We start from the raw sequence: 24,599 nt of genomic DNA, 5'->3' as shown, positions 1-24,599 counted from the left end.
CTTCCCAAAGGATGCAGTACACACTTACGTACGTACACAGGGTAAGCATAAACTCTATAGCATGTCCCAAAGAAATAATTTAGAATTTAGATACACAACATGCAATCTTGAGGCATACCACAAAACAAAATTCCGAGATTGCCACAAAGAACTACCTAGATACATAAGCCTGTCTACTAAATGATGCTTATTTTTAAAGTTAAAATGGATTTTCCTTGACATACCATTTCCCATCATACGTCTTTGAAAAGTGAGATACTTAAATTCTAAGATAAGCAAAGGTCTTGAAAACAGCATATTATTCCTTCAAATATTTTTCAATAAGATCTTAATTATATTACTAACACATCTTTTGAGAATCTTAACCTGCAAGACCTAATTTAGGCACAACTTTAATCTTAGAAAGCACTACAGTAATTTGGGGACCTCTATCAAAGCAAACAAAATCACCATTCAAACCAGAAAAACCTGGAATTCAGGAAATCTAATCAAAGATTTTCTGATAAAGATTTTAGATGCTCCAGTCAAACGTCTGAAAGGAATCCAGACAACACTGAACTCACATTCTGCTGTAAAACTGCCATTAAACCAGAATAATTTTTTTAAAACCACAGAGGTGTTCAAGAACAAACTTCTGGAAAACTGTATCTGTGCCATTCATGGAAAGTAGGATTTTATATAAAGCCTTAACTTTCTTTCCCCCTTGATCATCACAACCTTCACTCCACATACAACTCCTGCTTTTTTGCCCACCTTTAGCGCTTCTCGACTTTACCAAAACCATTTGAATGTGGCAGATAGCGACAAGAGGCAAAAATCTACATCTGAACTGTTAAAACCAATACAGAAATTGCACAAAATAAACAAAACCTGCAGCATAAAGGGATTCTGACACGTTCACCTCTACATTCATCAAAGAGAAAGACCTACTTAGTCTTTTTCACACTGTTTGTGAAGTAAGTTGAAGACTAAGCTCAATAGCTGTGACATGGTTAAAAATAGCTGTACAGCTTAAGCACAGCAACTCATACTGCTCCACAGGAAGAATTATTCTCCTGGTCAAAATATTTGCCTTTTCAATGAGCTGAACTTTCAGGTCATCTGTTAACAATGTAGATTCTTTCCTGTCTAGAAGAACTTTATTGTCTCTCCTTTAACAAATAGCAGGGTATTGTTCCCAGCTGGTTGCTAATTCACACAATTACCACGTAAAGATCTTTCAAAATGCTATACAGAAGATGCGTGTATTGCTTGGATAATCACATCTTTTGATTTAATAAATCTCATACTAAATTCCTCTGTAATGTGAAATAAAATGTAAACCCATCTTTATTTTATCTTATCTTCTCCCCACATCCCCAGCCCTCCCATTCCCTTCTCTTTTCAGCCTTCCCTTCAAAAATACAGACGCACATTACAACTGAGAACAGGGTGCTTTTGGTGCTGAAAACACTTTTGCCAGAATTTGCAGATGACCTGTGTGAGTGAGATTTAGTTTGCCTTCCTGTATAACAGATAATTTTATTCCAAAATTCCCGCATCAGGTCATCATATTGTACTTGAACTAAAGGCGTCTTTTTGGGAAAATTCACAGCTTTTTATTGCTGACATGTCCAGAACATCATTAAATAAATTGTTTTGATAGATAACTACGTTCAGTTTTGATTTTTTTATATTTCTAGAAGAAATACACCCAAGTTCAGCTTTCATCTCCTGTATTTTGACATACCATTGCCTACTACACCTAAAGGACGGCTCCTTCGGAAATCTTTGCCCCATATAAGTACTTACAGGACACCGGTCACTTCCTGAACTTCCCTTTGCTAAACTAAATAGACTGAGCTTCTCCAGGCTCTGCATACACATCAGCGTTCGTTCACTCACTTGTTTTTAAGGTTTTTAATTGCCCTTGACATGTTTTTCTGAATCTTTTAAAGTTTATCTGGGTTTTGGGTATTTTTTGCATCTTCAGCTCAAACAGAATGTGATTTTCTAACATCTCATTACAGCTATAGAGCAAAACAAAAACACACCTAATTCCGCCTGAGATTCCCTATATCCATACCAAGGGACTGCACTGCATTTTAGCTGCTGTGTTGTATCACTGAATGACTTCTTTCCAAAGTGCTACTCTCCATCCCACATGTATGATCTTACTGTCCAGACAGCTACATTTAGCTGTATTAACATACGTTGAAATGATCCCCGTTCACTAAGTACAGACCATCCTTAGCACTTACTAATCCATCAATTTTTTGCATGTATGCATTTTACCACAGATTATGTTCTATTTTCCTCCAGATCATTATCTAAATCCTCAAAGCAATGGGCTGTGAAAAACATCTATAAAATCCCAACATGATCGTCCTTCATCTATTACTGCTTTATGATCTGTCAATTAGCCAGTGTGAAATGTATTTAATATGGGCCATATTGACTTAGCAAAGAGCTAGGTTTAAAAAAATCAGAATACCGTGCAGTCCTGCATCAGGTGCCTTATGAAAGATTACTATACCTACACGATTATCTTTATCAATCAAAAACTTTCAACCTCAGCATAAAGAAATAAAGAGACAAGTTCTAGTCATCACGAACAGCTGATCAAGCAGTGACTCTGCTTTCCTCAATTTTCTGCTAAGAAAGTCTCATTCCAGCCTTTCCAAAGTTCTTTCTGTGATCACTACCAACTTGTCCTGTCCAGTATTTATGTTCTATCCTGGCACGTTCTATCTCATGTACACTTCTATGACAATTAAAATTAAACCAAAACAAAATGCAAACCCCAATACCTTAGATATCTTCAGTTAGCTGGGGTTTTTTTGTTTGTTTTAAATCCTGATTCTTGTAGACTAAAGAAAAAAAATTCATTTGCTCCTACCAGAATAAAGAAATATTTTTTTAAGTCACTGTAAACCGTGAACACAACATGCAGATTTTGGCCAGAGAGCAACAGTACTTTGACTCACAGCATATTTTTTAAAGAGTCATAGAATAATACTTTTTGCAGTATTACTTCCCAACTATTATTGTCCCTATCTAGTAGACGCATGCGGTTACTAGCGTTTTTTTGCTCTCAATAAATAAGATAATTTTCGTATTGTTCTTAACCCCACTGACACAAACTTTATTAGTGTCTATATAGTCTACTACGAATGGTCTTTTTGTTGTGACAGCTCACAGCCACTACTGCTTATGGCGTTTTCTCTGAATCTTCATTCATTTGAACCTTCACCTCTGCCTCACTATGCTATGGCAGTGTCATACCTATCCCTAATGACTTTTCATTGCAAGAATTACAAGTCCCCTGGGTAACCTTTATTTTTAAGTAATATAACTTTGAGACAAAATTGTTTTCTTTGTGTTTCCAGTAAAATCTGTATTAGACTATTTTTAGGAAATCATACATTTAGAAAAAGTGATTATCTATTATTGGCAAGGCCTGTACTGATTAGAGTAGGTTCAAATAAGGAACAATAATTATCAGTGCTGATTGTTTTTGTGGAAGTGATCTTGTATTTAATTTCATTTTGGTCAAAGAGTAAAACTGAACAGAACAGAATTTCTTATTCTCAGAAAAGTATGATAAATGACCTGCACGTATTTGAAATGCCAGGAAAATTTTATTAATGATCACCTAATATAATCACTCTGAAATAACAATGCATAGTTCCTTTGCATCTAGACATCTAAAAAAAGATTCCTCTGTCACATAAACCCCAGGAAAATGTGCCTTTATCTCTATAAAAGGACCATACAGAACATTCTGAGGCAACTTTATATCCTTAAGCATACACTCTGTTTAGTTGCTTTTACCTTACAAATAATCAAAAATAGAATGCAACGTTTTAATCCTTGCTTTCTGGGTGTAAAAAGACCCCAGTGCCTACGCCATGCTAGCTGTTAAAAAAAAATGTCAGAATTGAACCACAGAGGAAAAATGGAAGGGGCAATAGCGGCTTGATTTTATAATTTGTTTCTGGTCTTAATACGAGGTGGCACTCAATAAAAACTGGCACAGTGGAAATCTGTTTGACTTGGTAATTTTCACATAAGTAGTCTAAAGTGTTCATTGTTTGTTTTTGGTTTTAAACACTTCGGTGGCAAGTAAATAACATTGAATGCATTGACTGACTTTCCAGATGATGACCAACAATGTTTTTTAAACTGACTGTAGTTTTGTTTTGTACTTTGAAATTATTTACTTAATAATTTGGATTTTTTTTTAAACTAAATGAAGCATAATGGCTGGCAATGCCATTAAATTGTACTGGTTTAAAAGCAAAGTATAGCTTTTAAACTTACTGCTATATGCACCTGTTAAAACAATGAGTCACCTGAACATACAATCATGCAATCTTAATTTTTGTGTGCTACATCCCTGAAATAACCAATATTTTAACCTATTTTATGTTTTCAAACTGCATACAAATATAGACTACATTTGTAATAAGTATATTAAATCTTTCCAATAAAAGGAAATTGTGTTCAAAATGCTGAATACATAATCTAGGTTTTTTATCATCATATTTAACATTTAGAAATAATACATATCTTAATTATTAGCTACACCTAAATAATTGTCAGAATATTTTTGCTTAATATAAGTAAAATTAGGGGCCAACACACATAGGGAACGAAGAACACTGGATCTGGGGCACTTAAACTACTTGGCTGCTTTATAAATTTTAACTCCATTACTATTCCTACGTTCCCAAATCCTTCCACTATACAGCACTTGCCTTGTAGTCTTTACTATAAGTAGATATTATTCTTTCCTAAGCAGTTTTTATTTATATATTGGAAGGAGTCAAAGAGCAACGCAGTTTACTTTCCTTATCAGTTTTCCCACCTTCACAAAAACACATTCAAAGTGAAAATAATTTGTTCCCGCCCATGAAACTGAAACCAAAAGTAATTAAAGCGTAAGTTTTTCTACCCAAAAGATACTGACAGCACTTACACTTTTAACTCTAATTCCATTGGAAGGGCTAAAAATAATCTTTATGAATATCAGCATTTTAAATGCAATGCAGCTAAAAGGGAGCTCAGCTATGAGGAGACATCCTACCCCATCCCACTCCCTGCCCATTGCCCATCCAGTGAATAACCAGAATCCTTAGAAATAAATGATGCTTTTAACTACGCCTATATGTATGTCACCCCCATCTCCAGACCGGGGTTGTGCAACAGCTTCAGAGCATAATTATACTATAATCAAGGTGGACAAGGAAAAGAACTGCAGAGGTTTTATTACTCCTGTAGCACATTAGAAGTAATGAAAAGTTCCAGCAAGCTTTGTAACTGCTACGCTCAAAATTCAGAGAATTGTTAGTAAGTAGCAGTTACACAGTACTGAGAAGTAACTTGAATCCCAAATACTTGTAAGCAGTCGTCTTCCATTTTCACATTAAAATGGCAGCATAACCAGGCACTAAAACCACACAGCACAGCCCCTTCTGCTCTGGAAGTGATGACCCCATCACTCGAGTGCCGCTGCACACGCCATCCCTGCGCAGTGCTGCATCACCCCCAGGTGCAGAGGGACACAGCTCTGCCAGCCAGCGTCAGCCAAGGGCAAGAAGCTGTGCAGCCACACTGCAAGTCAGTCCCACCAGTTGGTCCAGCTGAAAATTAAACAGGCAGTTTGACGGATGCTTTCTTGTTGTTTTTTGTTTTGGTTTGGTTTTTTTTAAATAGAGCCAAGTCATTCCTGCAGCCATCTCCCCAGTTTTTTTTCTCCTGTCTCACTTCAACTGTGCCGTATACTCCGGCTCCTTTACTTGCAGTGGCACCTCTGGAATTTCAACCTGAGTCAAGTCAGAAAACTGCCAGAAAATTCTCTCCACAAAAGCCGCGGGCAGCCTTCAGCTAGGCAGGCTTCCTTAAGCAGCGCTCACCTGGCGCGGCCACACAAACCGGCGCGGGTGCGAAGGAAGGGGGACAATGAGTGGCTTGGTGGAGGCAGCAGTGGCAGCGAGCAAGGCTCGCGGCACGTAATGTTCCCTTAAGCTGTAGAGAAACAGAGCCCTCGGACTTCCAGTTGAAAGCAGACAAGGAACAGATAATCTCTTTTCTTAATCTATAATGTTTCAAAACACCACGCCACTCAAAGGAAAGAGGAAAACTGACACAAACACTACCAGGACACACAGATTTCTCCCCCCGGTTCAGGGCTCGCTCACTGAGGCCGCTCCCCTGTGGGCATCCCTTGGCATCCCAACATCTCCGACGACCTTCCACACCTGCTTCACCTTCCACACCTGCTTCGTCATCCTGGCAAATATGGGTACAGCCACGCGCTGCACCACACTGAGGAACCGATTCAAACAAATAAACAATTTTGCAGCTGTGTGGTTTTGTTTGGCCGTTTTTAATTATGCCAGATTGCTTTTCCAATCTTCACAGGCGGCCAAGCTGGTGGTGGGGCTCAAAGGAAGGAACAGCTTGGTGGTTGGAAGAACGACGGTGCTGAAGTCAATTATAAAGCACTGCCACCCAAACACTTTCTGAGATTGAAGGTAAAACAAAGTAAAATACAACAACTACAGCTTAAAAACATCACTTGATCAGTTACGGTCACTCAGATAACAAACCTCAACTTATACCACAGTAACTCAGTGCTGTGCCTAAACGTTTTATACCTCAACAGCACGATCCCTTAACAACATTCACCTACTAACACAGTTTACAGTCCCAAGGGAAGGCCTGTAATGAATGAGGAGTTGGGTGTTATCCTGCATTGTGTTCAGAAGACAGTAGGAAAAGGAAAAAAACCCTCAGTACTTAGGAGGTCACATTTAAATATATCTAACTTGACTAAACTAACCTGACTAGCCTTTCCATACCTCTCTGTAGAGAAAGGGGATAAAGTCTGATGATCTCCTAGAGGAATTTCACTTAGATGGTCTGAATGGCCTCCTGGATGACACTCATCACTGATTACAGAGGATATCGAAGATACCCTGCATGCTAGTTAAATACCTCTCTGCAGTTACTCCCACCAAAAAGCAAATGAAACCAAACCCAAAGGGAGACAGGTTTGTCTGTGGCTTGTACTTGTAGCTTAGCTTCTCTCTGTAAGACCCAATCAGCCTTCTCTACCATATTCTAAGATGTTTTGACAACATTTACTTGGGGGGAGCCAACCAACCAACCAAAAATTAAAAAAACCATAACAATGAAAAAAAGAAAAAAGAAAAAAGAAAAAGAGAAAAAGAAAAAAGAAAAAGAAAAAAAAAAGAACAAGAACAAGAAAAAGAAAAAGAAAAGAAAAATGAAAAAAGGCTTTATTCTGCTTGTGCTTTGGCTCAGGGATTCAAATTTTACCAGGGAGATGAGAAAATTATTAGCAATCATTTCTGAAATACTCAGCCTGACTAGAATGCTCAGTACTAGACTAACTATGACAGAGGGAAGGGAGAATTACATTTTTCAAGACAGCATTCAGGTGTCCTAATGATGAGGCCCTCCATTTTTCCCGAACAAACCCTGCCTACCCATCTTTCTACAAAAGATAAGACAGTTCTAGCAGGATGTGCTATATAACAAAGTTCCAGTTTCTTGCTCACAAAAATTATAAATCATCCTTACTTTACAATCAACAGACAACTAATTCCACACTGAAAGTGTCCATTTCTGAACAAGTCAGATGAAAAAAGATCTTTCTGGTGGCTTGACTGAAAACAAGAGAGATGGGTATTGGGAAGACCCTGGGAAGGTAGAGCTTCAACACTTGGCAAAAGGGACAAACGAATGAAAAGGAAGCATCCATTTACTGAAAAGCAGAACATAAAAATATCACGTGGTTCCACAGCCCAACCACTACTTTCTTCTGCCCCTTCTCATAATTTACTATGTCTCAGTGTACTTTCAGACTTCATTTAGCATGTAAGATCTAAAATCCCTTCCCCTCAAACTGATCACTTCTAGTCACATCTTAGTTCAAGCTTCGTAAATATAAAGTGTACAGAAGAAAAATAATAAAGAGCCAAATAAAGCATTATTTTACTAACAGAACAGAATAAAAGAATAGAACCATATATAATATAGGTTAGAATAATAACTCTTATTAATTGCCATTATTTATGAAAACATCCATCATGAACAAGCAAAAAAGCCGAAGGATGTTATCTTTTACTTGACAAGAAGAACGTCATAATACAGTAAATTATTTTGTGTGCATGCAAGAAATCAGGTTTTTTACATTTAATAGCTTTTATTACAGATATATATATTCAAGTGCAGAGGATTAAAATCTTGAGAATAAACTAGGCTGTAATTACTTGAGTAAGGACTTTAACATTGAATAATTCACTTAACAATATATTCAAATAACACACAGCAATAAAGACAAGAACTTGCCATTTTACAGACCTATACCAGTAAAGAATGATTAACTGAGACCTTCACTTGCACTGAAAAAAAAATAATCTCACGCTGTGTAAGTGTAACCTGACATCTGTCCATCACTCACTGCTTTTCATGAGTATCCAAAGTCATGAAGAACTAGAGCACAACAATTTTATCTGGATAAATGGAGGAAAATAACATAGGAACAGGTATAAATAAGTAACAGTAAAGTTTCATCTATCCCTGTGGGTGGACAAAGACTTAAAGTTCATGGGGACAGAAACCATACCATGTCCTAGAGCACATTCTCTCTCCTCACTAAATCCATGTTTTGCCACTAATGGCAGCAGAGACAACGACCAAAATACCATCTTACTCAATAGGCTTCTTCTGCATTGTACCAGTTTCAGGGCAAAACTGAATTTCAAATTGAAACTGATCCTTGTAAGGAATTGGTTTTAAAGATAAGGTGTTGTAATGATTTATCTCAATAAGCATTTTCTTAAAAAAAAAAACCAAACAATAAAAGACAACCTTGCTATTAGATCTTACTGATAAGGAAGTACAGAAGCATGGCACGGTTTGCATACAATTATGATACATGCATACTGTTGATGAAAAAAATCAGCAAGATCCCATCTTTGTGTGGTTTTAAAGATTTGTGAAGTGGTAATCTTTCATATCCATTGGGTTTCCGTAGACATGGACATAAGCTGTCAAGTCAACAACTGCTTGATGAACTAGCTTCCATGTTTTAACACTCCTACAATATTACATTTCAAAGAAGCATCCTTAAATACAGTAATCTCTGCCTTCTCATTCAGAACCTAATATTTTATTCTTGGGCAGTTTAAATAAATAAGCACCAATCTCAGGAGATCTGATGAGTACAATGTGGGAGAGAGGAAAAACAAATCAATTAAGGAGCTGCCCTGATCCGAGAGAGGTGCCTCCAATATGAGTGAAATAGAATCTGGAACACCGATGGACCTTTTGAAACAGGATGCTACCTTATTTGCCATCAGCCTCTGGGAAAAAGTTATTTGTTGTAATTGATCTTCAATCCTTGATGACCTGGGTAAAAACACAGCTTTTCCCAACATTAATCCTGTGGAAGTCATGCCTCTTGAAAGTCTGATAATAAACTCATCCTAGACTTCTGTATTACATTCTCTTACAAATGTTTTTTTCAAAATTGAAATGAAATCGAGATTGTGGTCTTTACTCTCCCACTCAACACGACCCCTTCTGTACAATCACATCGAAACACAAAGTACATAACACTAAACATATAAACCAGACAAAGGAAAGAACAATTGCAAAAACAATTTGTAAGCTGGGCTTTAACCTTCTCTAGCCACGTACATACACTATAAACAACCTGGTGTGCACAGACAGCTTAAATTTTAACTTTGAAACTTCTGACCTCACTATATCGTAAGTGAAAATTTATTGACTCCTGTATAACTGCGCTAATTTAAAACTTCTGTTGCCCTTGGGAACGTTTGGACATCTAGTTATTCCTTCAGCTGCAAAGTATGGTGGCGAGCTGTTCCTGCAAATGCCTCCGTCTTCCAGGGGAAGAAGCTCTACAGCATCACTTTCAGGAAGCATTAGAAATCGTTTACTGGAAATGCTCGCTCAACTGACTGTTGGGTTGCTTTGGGTACATCTGTGTAGAATAACTATATTTATGATCTAATCGCACAGAAAAGTGCCCTAAGAACAAAAGCTCAAAATTCTCAGTCTGGTGTAAACAACATTGCTTTTACTTCTGTTTCTTTTTTCTTAGAAAGCACTGATAATCAAAGATCAAGTTTGGTCTTTATCTGTGACCCAAACAAGCAATAAAAAATGTGCCAGCCTTGAAAACATAAGGGGCCATCTAAGAGTTACAGCATAGAGTTACTGTATGGCAAAAAGCCTACTTTCCTTGTTTGACTAAAAGTGTTCTGTCAATCTTCCCAGTTTTGGAAAGATTATACTCCAGTACAATCTACTATGGTTTACACTTACTCTCACAAAAATAGTATTAGTTTCAAATCATCAGGTTAATTCCTAGAATTATTATTACAAGCACTGTTACAATTTGTTTTATTCTGTGGCCATATTCCTCTATAAATTTTCTAGGCTAGGAGTCTACTCACACAAAGCAGTTAGTTAGACCTTATTTTGGGATGCAGACCTTAAGGACGTGAAGTCTCCACTGAAGACTTTGCAGGCATCTAGAGCATACACTGCTCATGACTTTAGATTTCACTGAGTTGGTGTTTCTGTTTTGTCTGATCACATACCCTAACGACCTCTTCTTGAAAATTAAAATCCAAGTTAATACAGAGTTCAGTAACAGCAATGCATTCAGTGGTTAGGACTCAGAAAAGACTTGTACAAACACCTTAAACTCTACCATTTGAACAAGACCCCAGTGACTGTTTAGAAACATTGTCTGGAGAGAAACGACGCAAGCTTAGCCAGACGAACAATTGTGCTAACACGAGTGAGTGACCTGGCAATCGCAGCACACTCCCCGCTCACACCACGCCCTGCCAGGATCAACAGAAACATGCGCAGCATCGCTCTTCCCACCGACGTGCCTGCCTTCACCCAAGCCTGCAGCCACCATCTGCCAGCAGACGTGCCCAGGGAATGAAGGTGGCCTCTGAAGATCTGGGGAGCTCAGGTCACGCTGCTGACGATTTATAACCAAGGCCGAAATCTGGTCCCACCAAAACCAGCCACGAAAGCTCCCAGTGATTATCGCTGTGCCACGTTTCCCATTTTTTGCCTCTGCAGTAAGACACTATGGACCCACAATAGGAATCAGAATGCTGAACTGGATGGATCTTTTGTGTCAATAGGTATAGTCTTCCATTCTCATTATTTCTTAGAGACACAATCCCAGGTCTGTTAGTTTTAACCTTCTAAGTGACCCAGCCACTAAAATATGATGGAAGAGTCATGCTGTGCTAGCACGAGCTATATTTTATACATTTAACCGGGGAAAATCAGGTGCTGAAATCAAAACACAACAAACCAGCCCGATTTAGCAACTAGCCAAACTATAATCCAGCTAACTTTCCCAAAGTTACATTGAATTGTTCTAGATTTCCTGAATCTGTATCATATGTCTACCAGTAACTGGTAACAAAAATGTTATCAATATAGAAGCAAAGTTTAATTGAAGAACTGTGCTTTATGGGAGGACCTCCAAAAACTACAGACTTCTGAATATCCACTGAATACAACATGCAACACATCACAGTGTCAGGGAAGTACACTGCAGTTAAGATACAGTCATTTCAATACTCTGAAGAACATACCTCTAGGTTCTCCTACATTATATTTGCAAAACGCCCATCTAACATTTTTCAGTGATAAATATATTAAAACATACTTCCCATAACTTGCTTTAAACTGTGGCATCTTCAAACTAAAGCCAAATTATTATTCTCTAAACCAAACAAATTTCCATAAACCGGTGTTTTACAGTAAGTGAAGATGTTTAGAGAGGTATTTAAATGTCTTTGCAATATGAAAATCACAGACACTTTAAAAAAAAAGTACATCTCCTTCCTAGCCTGTTCATCCAGGATACTCAAACCCCCACCCCCACCCTGGGTTTTGATTTTTCAGATGCTACTGTGACAATCAGCAAAGCCTGAACATTAAGACCTAATTTCCTTAAAAGCTGTGGAACTTTCAGAAGCTGTGGGGACAGAAGAGTTGGAGAGGCACAAAAACAAATGTGGTTAGGCCACTTAGAACACATACCTTATCTTCTCCCACACAAAAAAAGAGAAACAAAAAAACCATCAGACATACCACGGCCAAGAAGGAAGATTTGATCGAAGCTGCACTAATTTATTTTATGCGATGCAATTATAAAAGGCGAAGCCTCACGGAAGAGTCACAACAAAACTAGTAGTTACAGTAGTTACTTTGTTTCCTTATTCAGTAAAACAAATACACAGTTAAAAGATACTTAGTAGTTGCCTTATTTTGCATTTTATGCTAGCAAAGTCACCTCAAAATTATTTAAAAATGCAAATCTACGGTTAAAAAGTAGTTTTCATCCATATCCATTCTGTGTATTCATAAATATTCATAGATTCCTTGAAAAAGATCTACAGCAGGTCACCATTAAGGGACACATGTAAATCTTCTGAGGATGTTTATGAAAACAGTAAATATTCTTGCCTTTATAATGTATTGAACCGGTAACATGCCAATTTTCTTTCCCTCTAAGTAATATGGAGAGAAGTTCAAAGGAATTATTTCAAAGAACACAAAATTCTTGTGTGGTAAATATTAAAAGCCCATCAAAAATTAGAAAAATAAAAGCTCTTCTTAGAGAGATACTATGGCTTTGGAGAATACATTTGATAATGAAGAATACAGAACTTTAATTTTAAAGATATTTTCTGGACTAACAACACACTGTCAGAGAAAGCAGACAGTATATTTAATATTAAAATTATTAATACTTTACTCAAAGATAAGAACCCAACGACCCTGTATTTATTGACAAATAAATGCCACCCCGCCATCCAAAAAATCAAAGGCACAGAAGACGTTAGCAGGGAGAGAGACCTGTGCATGCCTTTCCACCCGGCACATATAGTCTGTGGAGCTCATGCTTCCAACAGACACCCAAACCCAACACACTGCCCAGGAACACCAGATTCCGAATTTGTTACGCAGGAGTAGGAGTGGCATTGTAGGCCTGCATACCAGTTACAGCCAACAGATTGACACATCCACCCGTCACATATTGAAGAAGTCATTCTGGTTCTCGAGGTTTTGTATCAAATAGAGTCTTTGCAAGCGTGGAGTATTTATCAGAGAGAGATGGAAACCATAACTGTTAGTAACTTGGTTTTTCTACCTCTTTGGCCGAGGTCAGACACTCTGCAGCAGTCAGGAAGAAATGATGCTGCACCTTCTGAGGAGTCAGAGGGACACGGTATCACTAACACTGTGCCAGCCACGCCGACCTCCTGAGGAACAAGGGGCTGTGGCATGTCTCAGTAAGTCCTTTGTGTCCAGTAATTTCTCCTCATTCAAGAGGTACTGAACGTGAGCAGAGTGGAAGCAATCTTCTGCGATAGTACAGTCCTGTAAGTTGGAAGAAATTATTTCGCAATTCTAAACATGACTGGCACGGTATTAGCCCATCTTTGACTGAAAAACTCAAGAAACTAAATGGCAGTGCGCTGTGAAAGAGACTGTGAAGGTAAGGATTACCAGAGCCTCGCATGCTTTGTGGATGGGGCATCTCTCCTCCTCTCCTCCTTCCTCTCCCTCCCATCCTTTTTGTTTCCACGATGGACATGGGCATTTCAAAGCAAGTTACACAGAAAAAAACAAAAAAAATCTATTTTTTCAATATACCTATGACATATACTTGTATGTACGAAAGAGTTTTGTACATAAAACCTGCTAAAGCATCACCTATCTGTGAACCATCTGCCATCCTACAGAGGACCCAGGCAGAATGTCATTCCCTTGGCTGCGGGTGTTTGAGCGCTGGGAGCAGCCACCCGAGCCTTGCCAGGCCAGCGGCACCGCAGAGGGCAGGGAATGCCGCAGGAACCCCCGGGGCTCCAGCATCAAGAGGCAGCAGAAGATGGGGCACCAGACCTCCTCAACTCTGTCTAGAGCTCTGGGCCAGGAGATGGGAAATAACTCACGCTGGTGAAAAGCACCATGACAAGGGACATGTTTGACAAAAAAAGTTGAGTTTCCTGCACTAAATGTGGTGGCTCCTTTCCTGCAGTACTCTTGCATTTGTGCTCTGGTTTAAAGAAGTGAAAGGCACTAAAGTGGAATGAACAGCTGGTCCTCAACTCTATTTTAAGTCAGATGTACAGATCCTAAGGGGTGGAAGCAAACCAAACAGGTCTGATGTAAATTCCTAGTCCTGTTTAGTTGGCTAGGGTTAGTCAAGCAAGTTTCTGTCTTTTACCTCTTCTGAAACAAGGAATAACATCTGCACCACTTGTCAAAATAAAATCGGAAAGATTCAGGCATGACAGCTCGATGACTTTATGAACAAGTGTCAGTGATGTTTAGCCAAGATCTCAGGAATCAACACATCAGAAACAAGCCATGGAAGATACAGCCCCAGATATCTTGGACTTCCTTCAAGACACACTGAATTAAAATAATCCATTTTGAAGGAGAAAGAAATGGCTATTGCCCCTTTCTTATAGTCGTAAGAAATTACAACAAACTCCAAGCTGTGTACTGTAGATAATAGGTTTCATTTAAGCAAAACAAATATTTAAACCTTCCAGTAAACACACACAAAACACGACGAAGATCTGATCACTGCAGGGTCACTAGGGCTGTGAGACACACTTTGATTTTAAGTGGGTAATTCCCATGCAGTATCAAATTTTCAACTAAATGACAGCGTTTCTCCTCCAGTTTTCTATACCCATGATTTAAAAAACTAGCACGGTAGCTGAAGAACAGCCCACAGGATCACTTTCTTTGACTTGTGGCCACTACTGTATAAACAGTTTAAATTTTCATGGAATACATGCCTTTGTGTCTTACTTAGAAGGTGATCAACCTTGACATATAGCTTAACGCAAGGCCACAGAACTTCAGCCAGTTGCTCATGAAATTAATTTCAGTCTGTAACTTCTCTGTATCTGTAAATTTAATGTTAAAGGCTTTAGTTCTAAAAACAAAAACAAAAATACTGAATCATCGCTGGAAGTGAAGTATCACCTTGAGAATACTAGACATTGGGATGAAAACAATACATATCTATTTTGCAAGACGCCTGATTATTTTTTTTTAAAAAAGACGTTTTCCATTCCATAAAACATACCAAAATGTAGAATTTTGGACTATAGGACTTTAAATATGTTGTCCTGTAATATTTTAATGGAAATCAATTACGTCACCTTAAACCACTAGTTTTACAAGCAATGTCAAGGTGAAATACAGAGTGAAGAAAAGACAGTGATGCACAGGTGCACTTGCAAATTTCACACAAACTGTTCTGCTTACTTCTTGGTAAAACCCAGAAAAAATATTTTCATATGAGTATCAATCACAGCCCAAGCCTAACTACAGTTACACAAGTGGATCCAGTGGGCCATGTATACCACCAGCTGAACCACTAATTCTCAGAGAAAAGATGGAAACACTTGGTCATTTGATCAAATACAATCTCCAACAGACAGAGAACTTCAATGCATCTCCACTGCATTTAGTAGACAAGGAGTTATTGCATTTTCTAAGAAAGAGACTCTTCCAAACTCAGCACTGCTTCAGCATTTGTCTACCAAGTACCATTTGGTACTTCTGACCTGCTGGCTAGCACACAGCTGTCCTGGGCAGTACTTTTATGACATCACGTCCACATGTCATCAAGCAAACTTGTCATGCCAACCACAATTCAGGATGATTTCAATCCCAGACACACTGCAAAGGTCTGCCAGAGGAGGTCAAGTGATTTGAGTGCAGAGAGAGCAGTCTGCTTCCAAATCAACCTTTTAAATGAGGCAGGTATCCTACTTCTAATTGCTCCAGTGAAGATGACCGGAATAAGCAACAACCTTTCAATGGGTGGAAATCCGTCAGTAAAGCAAAGCAAACTTGTCACAGTGTAAAAGACAGCAGCCCCACTATTTGCCGAAGCAGCCGTACAAAGGACATTCCAGAAGCCACAGTAATGCAGACAGCAGCAGGCACCCATGAAGAAAGCTGCTGTAAGGTGTCAACAGCTACTGAAACACATTTTTGGGAAAAAACTCTGACAGCACCTCTTCTTATGTTTTCCTGTCCTGTTCATGAGTTTCTCCATGTCTGTCCACTTCAATTAACATGTTGTTGCTTGAAAAATCAAACTTACAAACACAAAACCTACATTATTTGCCTCACCCAGAAAGGTTGGCAACATTACTACTTGTTTCACTTTCCATCTAGAAAAAAAGTGTCTCCAACATTTCTCAATCAAAAATTTATATTTTCTCCAGATCTTCTCCCCCCCTCAAGAAAAAGCAGGTAATCATTACCACAACCTCTAAAATGCCTGGAAACAAAGGACATACAGGATATCCAGCCAACCCAACAAAGTCATCCTTCCAGCACGTTAGTGTATTTCAAGTTCCTGATCTTTGAATTCCAAATAATTGGCCTACAGTTCAGCTCCCCCTCTCAAGAGAGGATATCCAGACTAAAAATAAAAATCACCCCACAAACAACAAGTGAATCCATATTTTTTTCCTAAAAAAAAGGAAAGAAAAACAGAACAACAGAACTTACCTTCATTTTTATTGCTTATAAGAGGATTTCTCATTTGTACTTTGGGAGAACCATGACACATATCAGCAGTAGTCAGCATTCATACTTAGTCTAACAATCACAAATAGATGATAACACTTTTTTCAATCAGGACACAAGACCAAGATTCAGAAGGAAAAATGAAGGTGTAAGAAAATGGCACTGGATTTCAGTCACCAGATTCAACGGATAGTGTATGGCATGAATTACAAAAAGAATACCCATGAAACAGAAATAAAGTCCCAATCAATAACATGGACAGTTCATAGAAGTTTAAATTACCTAACACGCAACATTTCAGGCCAACTTGCAGTTATATACTTCCCAAATCAGTGTTCAGTATATTTAAATTATTTATTATTTTATGATTTTTCAGGCATGGCTATAAATATTACAAGACAAAACTTGTCAAAAAATGAAGAGCAATTTAGAAAAAAATGGCAAAATAGACAGCTTGACCACATCAGAGTCCAAAAGCATTAACGATTTTAGCATCTCAAATAAACCTTTCACTTACACAACTAAAGAATATGTCTGATTTTTACAATAAAAAAAAAGTAGTTTATCACTTCAGGCATTTTGTGGAAAAGGCTTTTACCCGACAGACATCACACACCGCCTGCCCAGTGAGGACAGCCACGCTCAACTGACTACTGAGCCTTCTGCACAAGTCAGCATTTCACACACAACTTAAGACAAGTTAAGAGAAGAGGAATGAGCAGTGGTCACTCTTAACCTCAGCCCAACATCCAGCAAACAGAATTTTTCTGGTCATTTTTTATGCCTGTCGAAACCAATATCCATCTTTGATCAAATACAGCGACACACAAAGAGCAAGTATTGGCCACAGGACAGTCCACGGGACCAACTACACAAGCCCTGCAGAACTTTTTCCAAAGTCAAAGCAAGTTTTTGGCAATCCTTTCACAGGCAGAGGAGAGAAACTAAATTTCTCTCCTACTTTCAGGGATGATCCCTTCAAGATTGGCTTAAGCCACATGATGAGGATGGGGAAACTTGCCAAAGCAATTAACCATGATTTGTCTGTCTCGGGGAATACAGGCCTTCGGTCTATCAGTTCAGCACCTCCACTCGGCAGTCAACTTGCTTAAAATATAAGCCCACCCAGGGCACTTTTCACTGGCTTCTATGGGGCTGATCACCCATGGCAGCACAGATGTAACTCCATTAACGGGAGAAATACGTGCACCAACGGTACAGTAAGACATCTTCTGTCAAGTGTCCTGAAGGCTGTCAAGTCTCCCTTTGACCTTAAGCCTTCCAGCCTCTGGATATAAATACTTTTTTTTTCTTTTTTTTTTTACCAAAACACTGCCTGGATGTGTATCAACTATGAGATAAAAGCCTTTTTTGGTTTTGGGTGGCCACTTCTTCACCCAAAAAGACAAGAATGGCTCCAAAACAACAACGGCTTTTCACTCCCAGGGATGACTTCTTGTAAAAATAAAAACAAGGAAGTTAAATCCAAGAGAACCATAATGCTTTTCAATTCAGGGCAAGGATGTGAAATTGCCACACGTAAGACAGGAAATTCAAAGTTAGGCTGTCACCTCATCCCCTTCTGCCCCCCGAACCTCCCTCTCCCGTCAGCACCCCCCGACCACCTCCCGAGCGACAGTGACGGATGGCGTGTCACAGCCTTAACTTTGAATCTTCCTGGCTTCCCTCGCAGCCTTACCCGTATCGGGAGAGCACGAAGAGCCGAGGAGCTTCAATTTTAGTATTTTGCACCCCCGCAGCTTGCCAAGGCGCAGGGATGGGAGCGCAGGACTTTGGTACAGACACAAATCCAGGAGGAAAGCCCCTCCGCGCCCCCCCCCCCCCCCCCGGACACATGCAATAACTCGGCGTCGCACACATTTTTGCACATTTTTGCACACCGCCGGGCTCGCACTCCGGCGTGCTCGCTGCCGGAGCAAGTGGCGGCTGTCAGCGCTGCTCACCCCATCCAGCACCCCCCGCCCCCCACCCCCTTCTCCTTCTGGAGTCAAAGTGTTGTGTGAACGGGGGGGGGGGGGGGGGGGCGCGGGGGGGGGGGGGAAGCGCAGGCCACGGGTAACACTTTGCCGTCTCCTCCTTTCAGTCACATTTCCGTCCTCCTCCAGCAAAACTGGGGAGGGAAGGGGGGGCGGGGGGCCAGGCTGGGCGGCGGGGGGAGCGCACACACGCAGGCGCTGGGCCCAGCGGGAAGGGGCAGCCGCAGCAAGTGTGGGTGACAAGCCCGCCGGCTCTCCCGAGAGCAACAAAAAGGCGGGTGGGGTGGGGTGGGGTGGCCGGAGGGGCCCGGGGCAGGGCCGGCGCTCGGGGGCTCTTACCTCGTAGAGTTCCTCGGAAGCCATGCTGGGGAGCCTCACAAGGTGGAGTTGGGTGCTGGTTTGGAAATACTTTGTTTCAGTTGGTGTCCGTGTGGCCTCCTCCTTCTCTTCTCCCTCCTCGTCTTCTTCGTCTTCTTCTTCTTCTTCTTCTTCTTCTTCTTCTTCTTCGTCTTCTTCTTCTCCTTCTCCTCCTCCCTCTCCCTCCTCCTCCTCTTCCCCTTCTTCTCCTCCTCCTCCTCCTCCTCTTCTTCTTCCTCCTCCTCCTCCTCCCTGCGCGTCTCTCTCCAGCGCAACTAGCCGCTCCGCTCGCTAAATGCCAGTGAGGTGCTGCTGCTGCTGCTGCCGCCGCCGCTGCTGCTGCTGCCGCTGCCGCTGCTCCTGCTCCTGCTCCTGCTGGTGGCGGCGGCGGCGGGGCTGCGCGCTCGGCAGCTGCGCAACTCGCTCGCGCTCGCTCCCCGGCCCTGGCGCTGCCGCTCGCGCAGCCCGGCGGGCCGGCACGCGCGCACGCACACACTCAGCAGCGCACACACTCGCCGGGGCGCGCGCGCGCGGGCACACGCACACGCGCGGGCACACGCACGGGCACACACGCACTCACTCGCACACACGCACTCGCGCACGGCGGCGGCGGCGCCCCGCACCCCCACCCCTCCGTCCCCGGCTCGCTCGCTCGCTCCCTCCCCAGGAACACTAATCGAGCGCAGAGCGAGCGCTACACGCAACCACTCTGCCTCGGCTCCAGCCGCCCCCGGCACCATCCTCCTCCTCCTCCTCCTCCACCTCCTCCTCCTCCCCCCCCCCCCCCCCCCCCGCTTTGATCTCCCATTGTCTGCTCAGCTGAGCCCGGCGGCGCGCGAGGGGCGGCGGGGCCGCGCGCGGGCGGTCGGGGGCCGCGGGACGGCGGCGGAGCTGGGGGGAGGCGGCCGCGGGGCGGGCACGCGCACACCCGGCACGCGGGGCCCACGCACGTGCGCGGCCCTCGTCGCTTCCCCCAGCCCCCGCGCCCGTCCCGCCCCGGGCCCCGCCGCGCCCCCCCCCGGCCCCCTGCCCCCCCGGCTGATCCCATTGCCCCGCGCCGCCACCCCCGGTGAGCAACGTCGAAATGCCGCGGCACACGTGTCCCTCCGAACTCCCTTGGTTCCGTGCCTCGGCCACGAACCAGCGAAGGACGCGGGCAAACCCGCACGGGAACTGGGCAGCCCTCGGTGGTCGCTGCCAGTGGCGCGGCTGTGGCTTGTGTCTCCCAGCTGACCGCCCTTGCAAAACCGGGAAGGCCCCACCAAGGCCTTGCTGGCATGACGGGTCAACAGAAAGTAGCTGAGTTGTTGACTTTCTTAGGAGTCCGCTCCTAGTTACACCACGCAACTTGTTCTTACCACCTCGTATGTCATCTGGCGGCGTTTCACAGGAAATTGTGCAAATAAGGTGCCATGTAGTCAGCCATTAACTTGATGAATTGAAGGCATCGTTGTGCAAGGTAGATGTGATGAGTTACTCCTTCAAGAGCAGATTCTGCGAGACAGACTTTCTGATCTCAAAAAGGGCTGAAAGGTGGGATGAAACCAGCACAGGAATGCCTTACTGTGCGTTCGGTCATACTGAGGCATTTGTTCCAATGAGCATTTCCTATTCCATACCACACCAGGAAGCCATACTGTGGCGCAGAACAGCACGAGCTAAAGCAGAGTTAGTTCCTCACATTCGTGTAATCAACCAACCTACTGACTAAACTAATTTTTGATCAAGATCCATCTTTTTTTAACCTTTTTTCTTTTTCCCCCCAAAGTCCTTCAAAAATGTTTCTGGAAAGCCAAGAAACTCCTCAGCCTTCTAGTTTGATAAATAATTTTTGGACCATAGACCAGTAGGTACCCGTTCAGAGAGGGTTGATCCATTTGTGGACTTTGGATGATTTACACAGAATGAGCTGGAGATCCCTTTCTCAGACTTGGTTAACCTTGCCATTCTTTGTGACAAATACATCATGTCTCCCAGGTCAACATCCTTCTGAATAACTGAAATTCTAGTACTGGACTGCTAGGTGGACATCATTTGTGCAGGTAAAACATCTAACAACTCATACTTTTCATACTCTCCTGATTTCCTAAGTAGTTTATGACAAGGTATTAAAACCACTTCCTGAGATCTTCAAAAGCTAGGCTTAATCTAAGTTGTAAAAATGCGGGTCGTTCAGTGACAGTAACAGGATCATTGACAGAAGGATAGGCCTATGTAAGAAATGGAGATGTTAAGGACTAGGAACTCTGCAACTCCCTTCTGGAGGTGAGCCAGAAGGTGAACCACAGTTCCGAAGATGTGGTCTGAATCCTTTTTGAGCTGTACATGGCATGACATCGTTGCTGTAGCCACCCTTTGAAGGACAATCTTTTAAAGTAATTGGTATTCATGTTTTAGCAAAGACATGGCAGTGGAAGGCATTGATGAAGATGTTACTTTGCTTGCAAGGCATAAGGCTAGAACACCTTGATTTGTGCTAAGCAGTAAACCAGGTCTTAGGCGTTCTGATCTTCTGGATGACTAAGAAGAAACTCAGTTCATTTGTACTGCTCTATTTTCAGTACTTCAAGGCAACAACAAAATCTCAGAGTTATTACTAATTTTTAATGTTTCAACCACACTCCACATTTCATCTTCAGTAAAAGAAGTTCTTCTCTAACACATATTCATTGTTTGCTTTGCCATTGATTCTTCTTTGCCTTTTATTCTAACCTTTTGTCCTTGTTGCCTTATAACACTTTTCAGAAGAATCAACCATACTATTCACAAATGCCACCCAATAGTGCTATGGTTCAAGTGTCTGAGAGGTACCGGGTTTTGTGACTGATGCCCAGGTTTTGCAGTTGGATTTTACTACACTAAGTTCCATGAGAGTTTGTTCTAATTTTGCTTTCTCAAAAAAAATCAAGTTGTCCAAAGGTTGTATGGTCAATTATCTAGATCACCATTTCCTTCTTATTTCTTAAGGTATTTCATATTTTCCTCATTGAGGCAGGACACGTCAATTTTTAACAATACATTGGTTGTTCCAACCAATCTTCCTGCCAACTTCCTAAATGTCTTTATTATCATTGCCTATAAATGTTTCTAGTGCAGAAGTTGTAGGGAATACAGTAATGGAGCAGTCTAGGAAGAGTGGAAAGCCAGCCCAGTTTGAATTCTGACCTTGGCAGCTAATTTTTAAGAGGTGCTTGAAACAGCCTTGGTTAATCCAGCTTTGGAGAGAATCAGGCAATGTCAGCCAGGTGGGAAGTTTTACCATACACGTACGGCGCTTCCAGTTTGGACTGGACAACTGCCTGTTGTAGCAGTCCTGGTAAAGTCAGGAGGGCAGTCGTTCTTCTGTTTAGCAGAATGAAAAATGTTCTAATTTATGGGCAAGGTACAGATCATGGAATCAAGTTCATTTGCAAGGTCAACTCCATTTTGACCTCACTGTGTGCCATTGTAATATCTATAAAGATCTTCACAGATGGTGGAATAGCTGAATTTGAAGTAGTTATGGTGGTAGGCCGCAGCTGGCTGAAAGTTTACAGTCCTGAAAATATATAGATCTGTATTAGGTGGGGATAGGTCTACATCTCCAGGATTTGCTCTAATCAAGGGATCACAGCCATATTTGATATGCAGATATTTATCCAAAGATCGTAATTCTTTATAATAAAGTAACCCATGATCAGTTACATTAAGGTGATTGTCGGACTCTTAGTATTTGGGAGTGGGGCTTGGAAGTGAAGCATTTAGTAGTTGAGATACAGTCAGTGATTAGCTAAAGGATTTCAAAGGGCAAGGCTGATACAGCTAAATGTGATGGTCTACGCTGTAGGCGTTCACATCTGATCTAATCGTCCTATGCTATTTTTTCACAGTCAATGAAAAGCTGGTCAGCATAGTCAGTGGAATTCATGGCATGCTTCATCTCATCCTAAAGTAGATGCCTGTGTCTGGTCAGATGAACTGAAGTCTAAATCTGATTTACTTTGTTGACTGGATTTTTTCTGATTGGAAGTAAGACACCTATTCTGCAACTGCCTAAAGAAAGGTGGGATTAATCCTGCTCATGTTTCTATGATCCAGGCTTTCCTGATCTAACACAAATGGATAATTTAAAACTCCATACTGGCCAAACTATGTTGACAAATTAGATATGAAATACATAATATCCCTTTGCACCTAATATTTTTTTCTTTCCTATTTTGATTCTATGCTCATTTGTCCTCATCTTAACACCTAGGATGTGACTCATCCTTGCACTCTGGTATTCTGTGTCATTTCTGTCCCTCTTCCTCTCCTTACCTCTTCCTCATCTCCATCTCAGTCTCTCGTCTTCTAGGTGGTCTGAGTTGCTTAAGTGAAAATGAAGAAACAAAACTGCTAGAAAAAATAATTTCTTGTAATCTGCATCTGTACTACTGACGCAGAGCTGAGAACGACGTTTCCCATTTTGTAGTGGGGGCAGTTTAAACAAAGGTCATTTCCGGTAGAAAGAAAAGTTTAGTTCTGTGACACACTGAGGAAAATGGGATCACCCAAAGGAACAACAGTTAAACAAGAATCTTTACATGAAAGTCTAGAAAAGAGACCCTCCTAACTCTCTAAACTACTAAGGCATTACTTTCACTGATCTGAAAAACATTGACTTCTAGATTAGGTTAAGACAGTAACATAATCAGATATACATAACTGAAGAAAAGAATGGTTCTTACGCATATAATAGTATGTTCTTGGTAATTTTTGTGGACTGACATCATCGTATCTAGCTCTTTATTGATAAGAACACAGTGTCTTTCCCCAAATTCTTGTTTTCAAAGAATGCTAGCAAATATTCCACTCTTTCCTTGTGGACTTCAACGATAGACTCAATATAACAATTCTTTTTAACGACCAGTATTTTTTCTTCGGAACCTGCCTGTGAAATTAGTTTGTATTATTATCCATGCTCTACCCATGTAGAACTGAGACATGAAGTAACAGTAAATGTTGACAGAGATGTCCACTGATTTCTGCTCTTCAATTAGAGAGGCCTAGATTTAAGAATATAGTACCTTTTCTTTTAAAAGTAGCAGTCTTAATGGTATTTGTTACAGATGTAAATACTAGATGCTTCTGTAACTCTGGCTAGGTACCCAACAACTTGAACTGAGTTTCCAAAGGTACATATAGAAGCCATCCACAACTACTACGTTTTAAATGACTTGCCTAGTATCAAATGGAAGCTTTGTGACAGAAGGAGGACTAAATTATAATCGCATGGAACAAAATGCATGTTTTATCTGTAGGACCTGCTTTTCCCTTCCTGCATTCTCCTGCATCTTTCACCACCCACCTTTCTAGTTCTGCAACACGTGAAACTGAAATTTTAAATACAACAGCTACCATCAGTATACAAAAACAGGCATAGATGGCCCTGACTTTGGGAGCCATGCAGTCAGTGGTAACAGAGATGAGGCTAATAATTCTTCATGCTCTGGTAAATCTGTCTGATGCACATCCCTGGTTTATTCCTAGAAGATGCTCTGCACCTTGAATGAGGCAAAAGCTCCATGGAAGAGGTAATGCGAATAGCTGATTGGGGCACACGCGTAGACAGTGAAG

General features: G+C 41.3%; 1 protein-coding gene across 3 annotated transcripts in view; it reads right to left on the bottom strand.

Moving 5' to 3' along the window:
• Positions 1 to 19,646, bottom strand: part of CDYL (chromodomain Y like) — a 110,671-nt gene extending 91,025 nt beyond the window's left edge. For 2 of the 3 annotated variants that reach the window (XM_055704337.1, XM_055704340.1), the window contains exon 1: positions 18,987 to 19,646. In XM_055704337.1, coding sequence (XP_055560312.1) covers positions 18,987 to 19,010 — 24 coding nt within the window. In that variant the 5' untranslated portion in view covers positions 19,011 to 19,646. The remainder of the gene's footprint in view (positions 1 to 18,986) is intronic. The other variant, XM_055704338.1, reaches the window with a different exon arrangement.
• Positions 19,647 to 24,599: the final 4,953 nt, after the last annotated feature.

The sequence above is a fragment of the Falco cherrug genome, chromosome 3, assembly GCF_023634085.1.
Source record: "Falco cherrug isolate bFalChe1 chromosome 3, bFalChe1.pri, whole genome shotgun sequence".
NCBI classification, from domain to species: domain Eukaryota; kingdom Metazoa; phylum Chordata; class Aves; order Falconiformes; family Falconidae; genus Falco; species Falco cherrug.
Note: the sequence above shows the minus strand (reverse complement) of the source record. Positions and strands in the feature narration are given on the sequence as shown.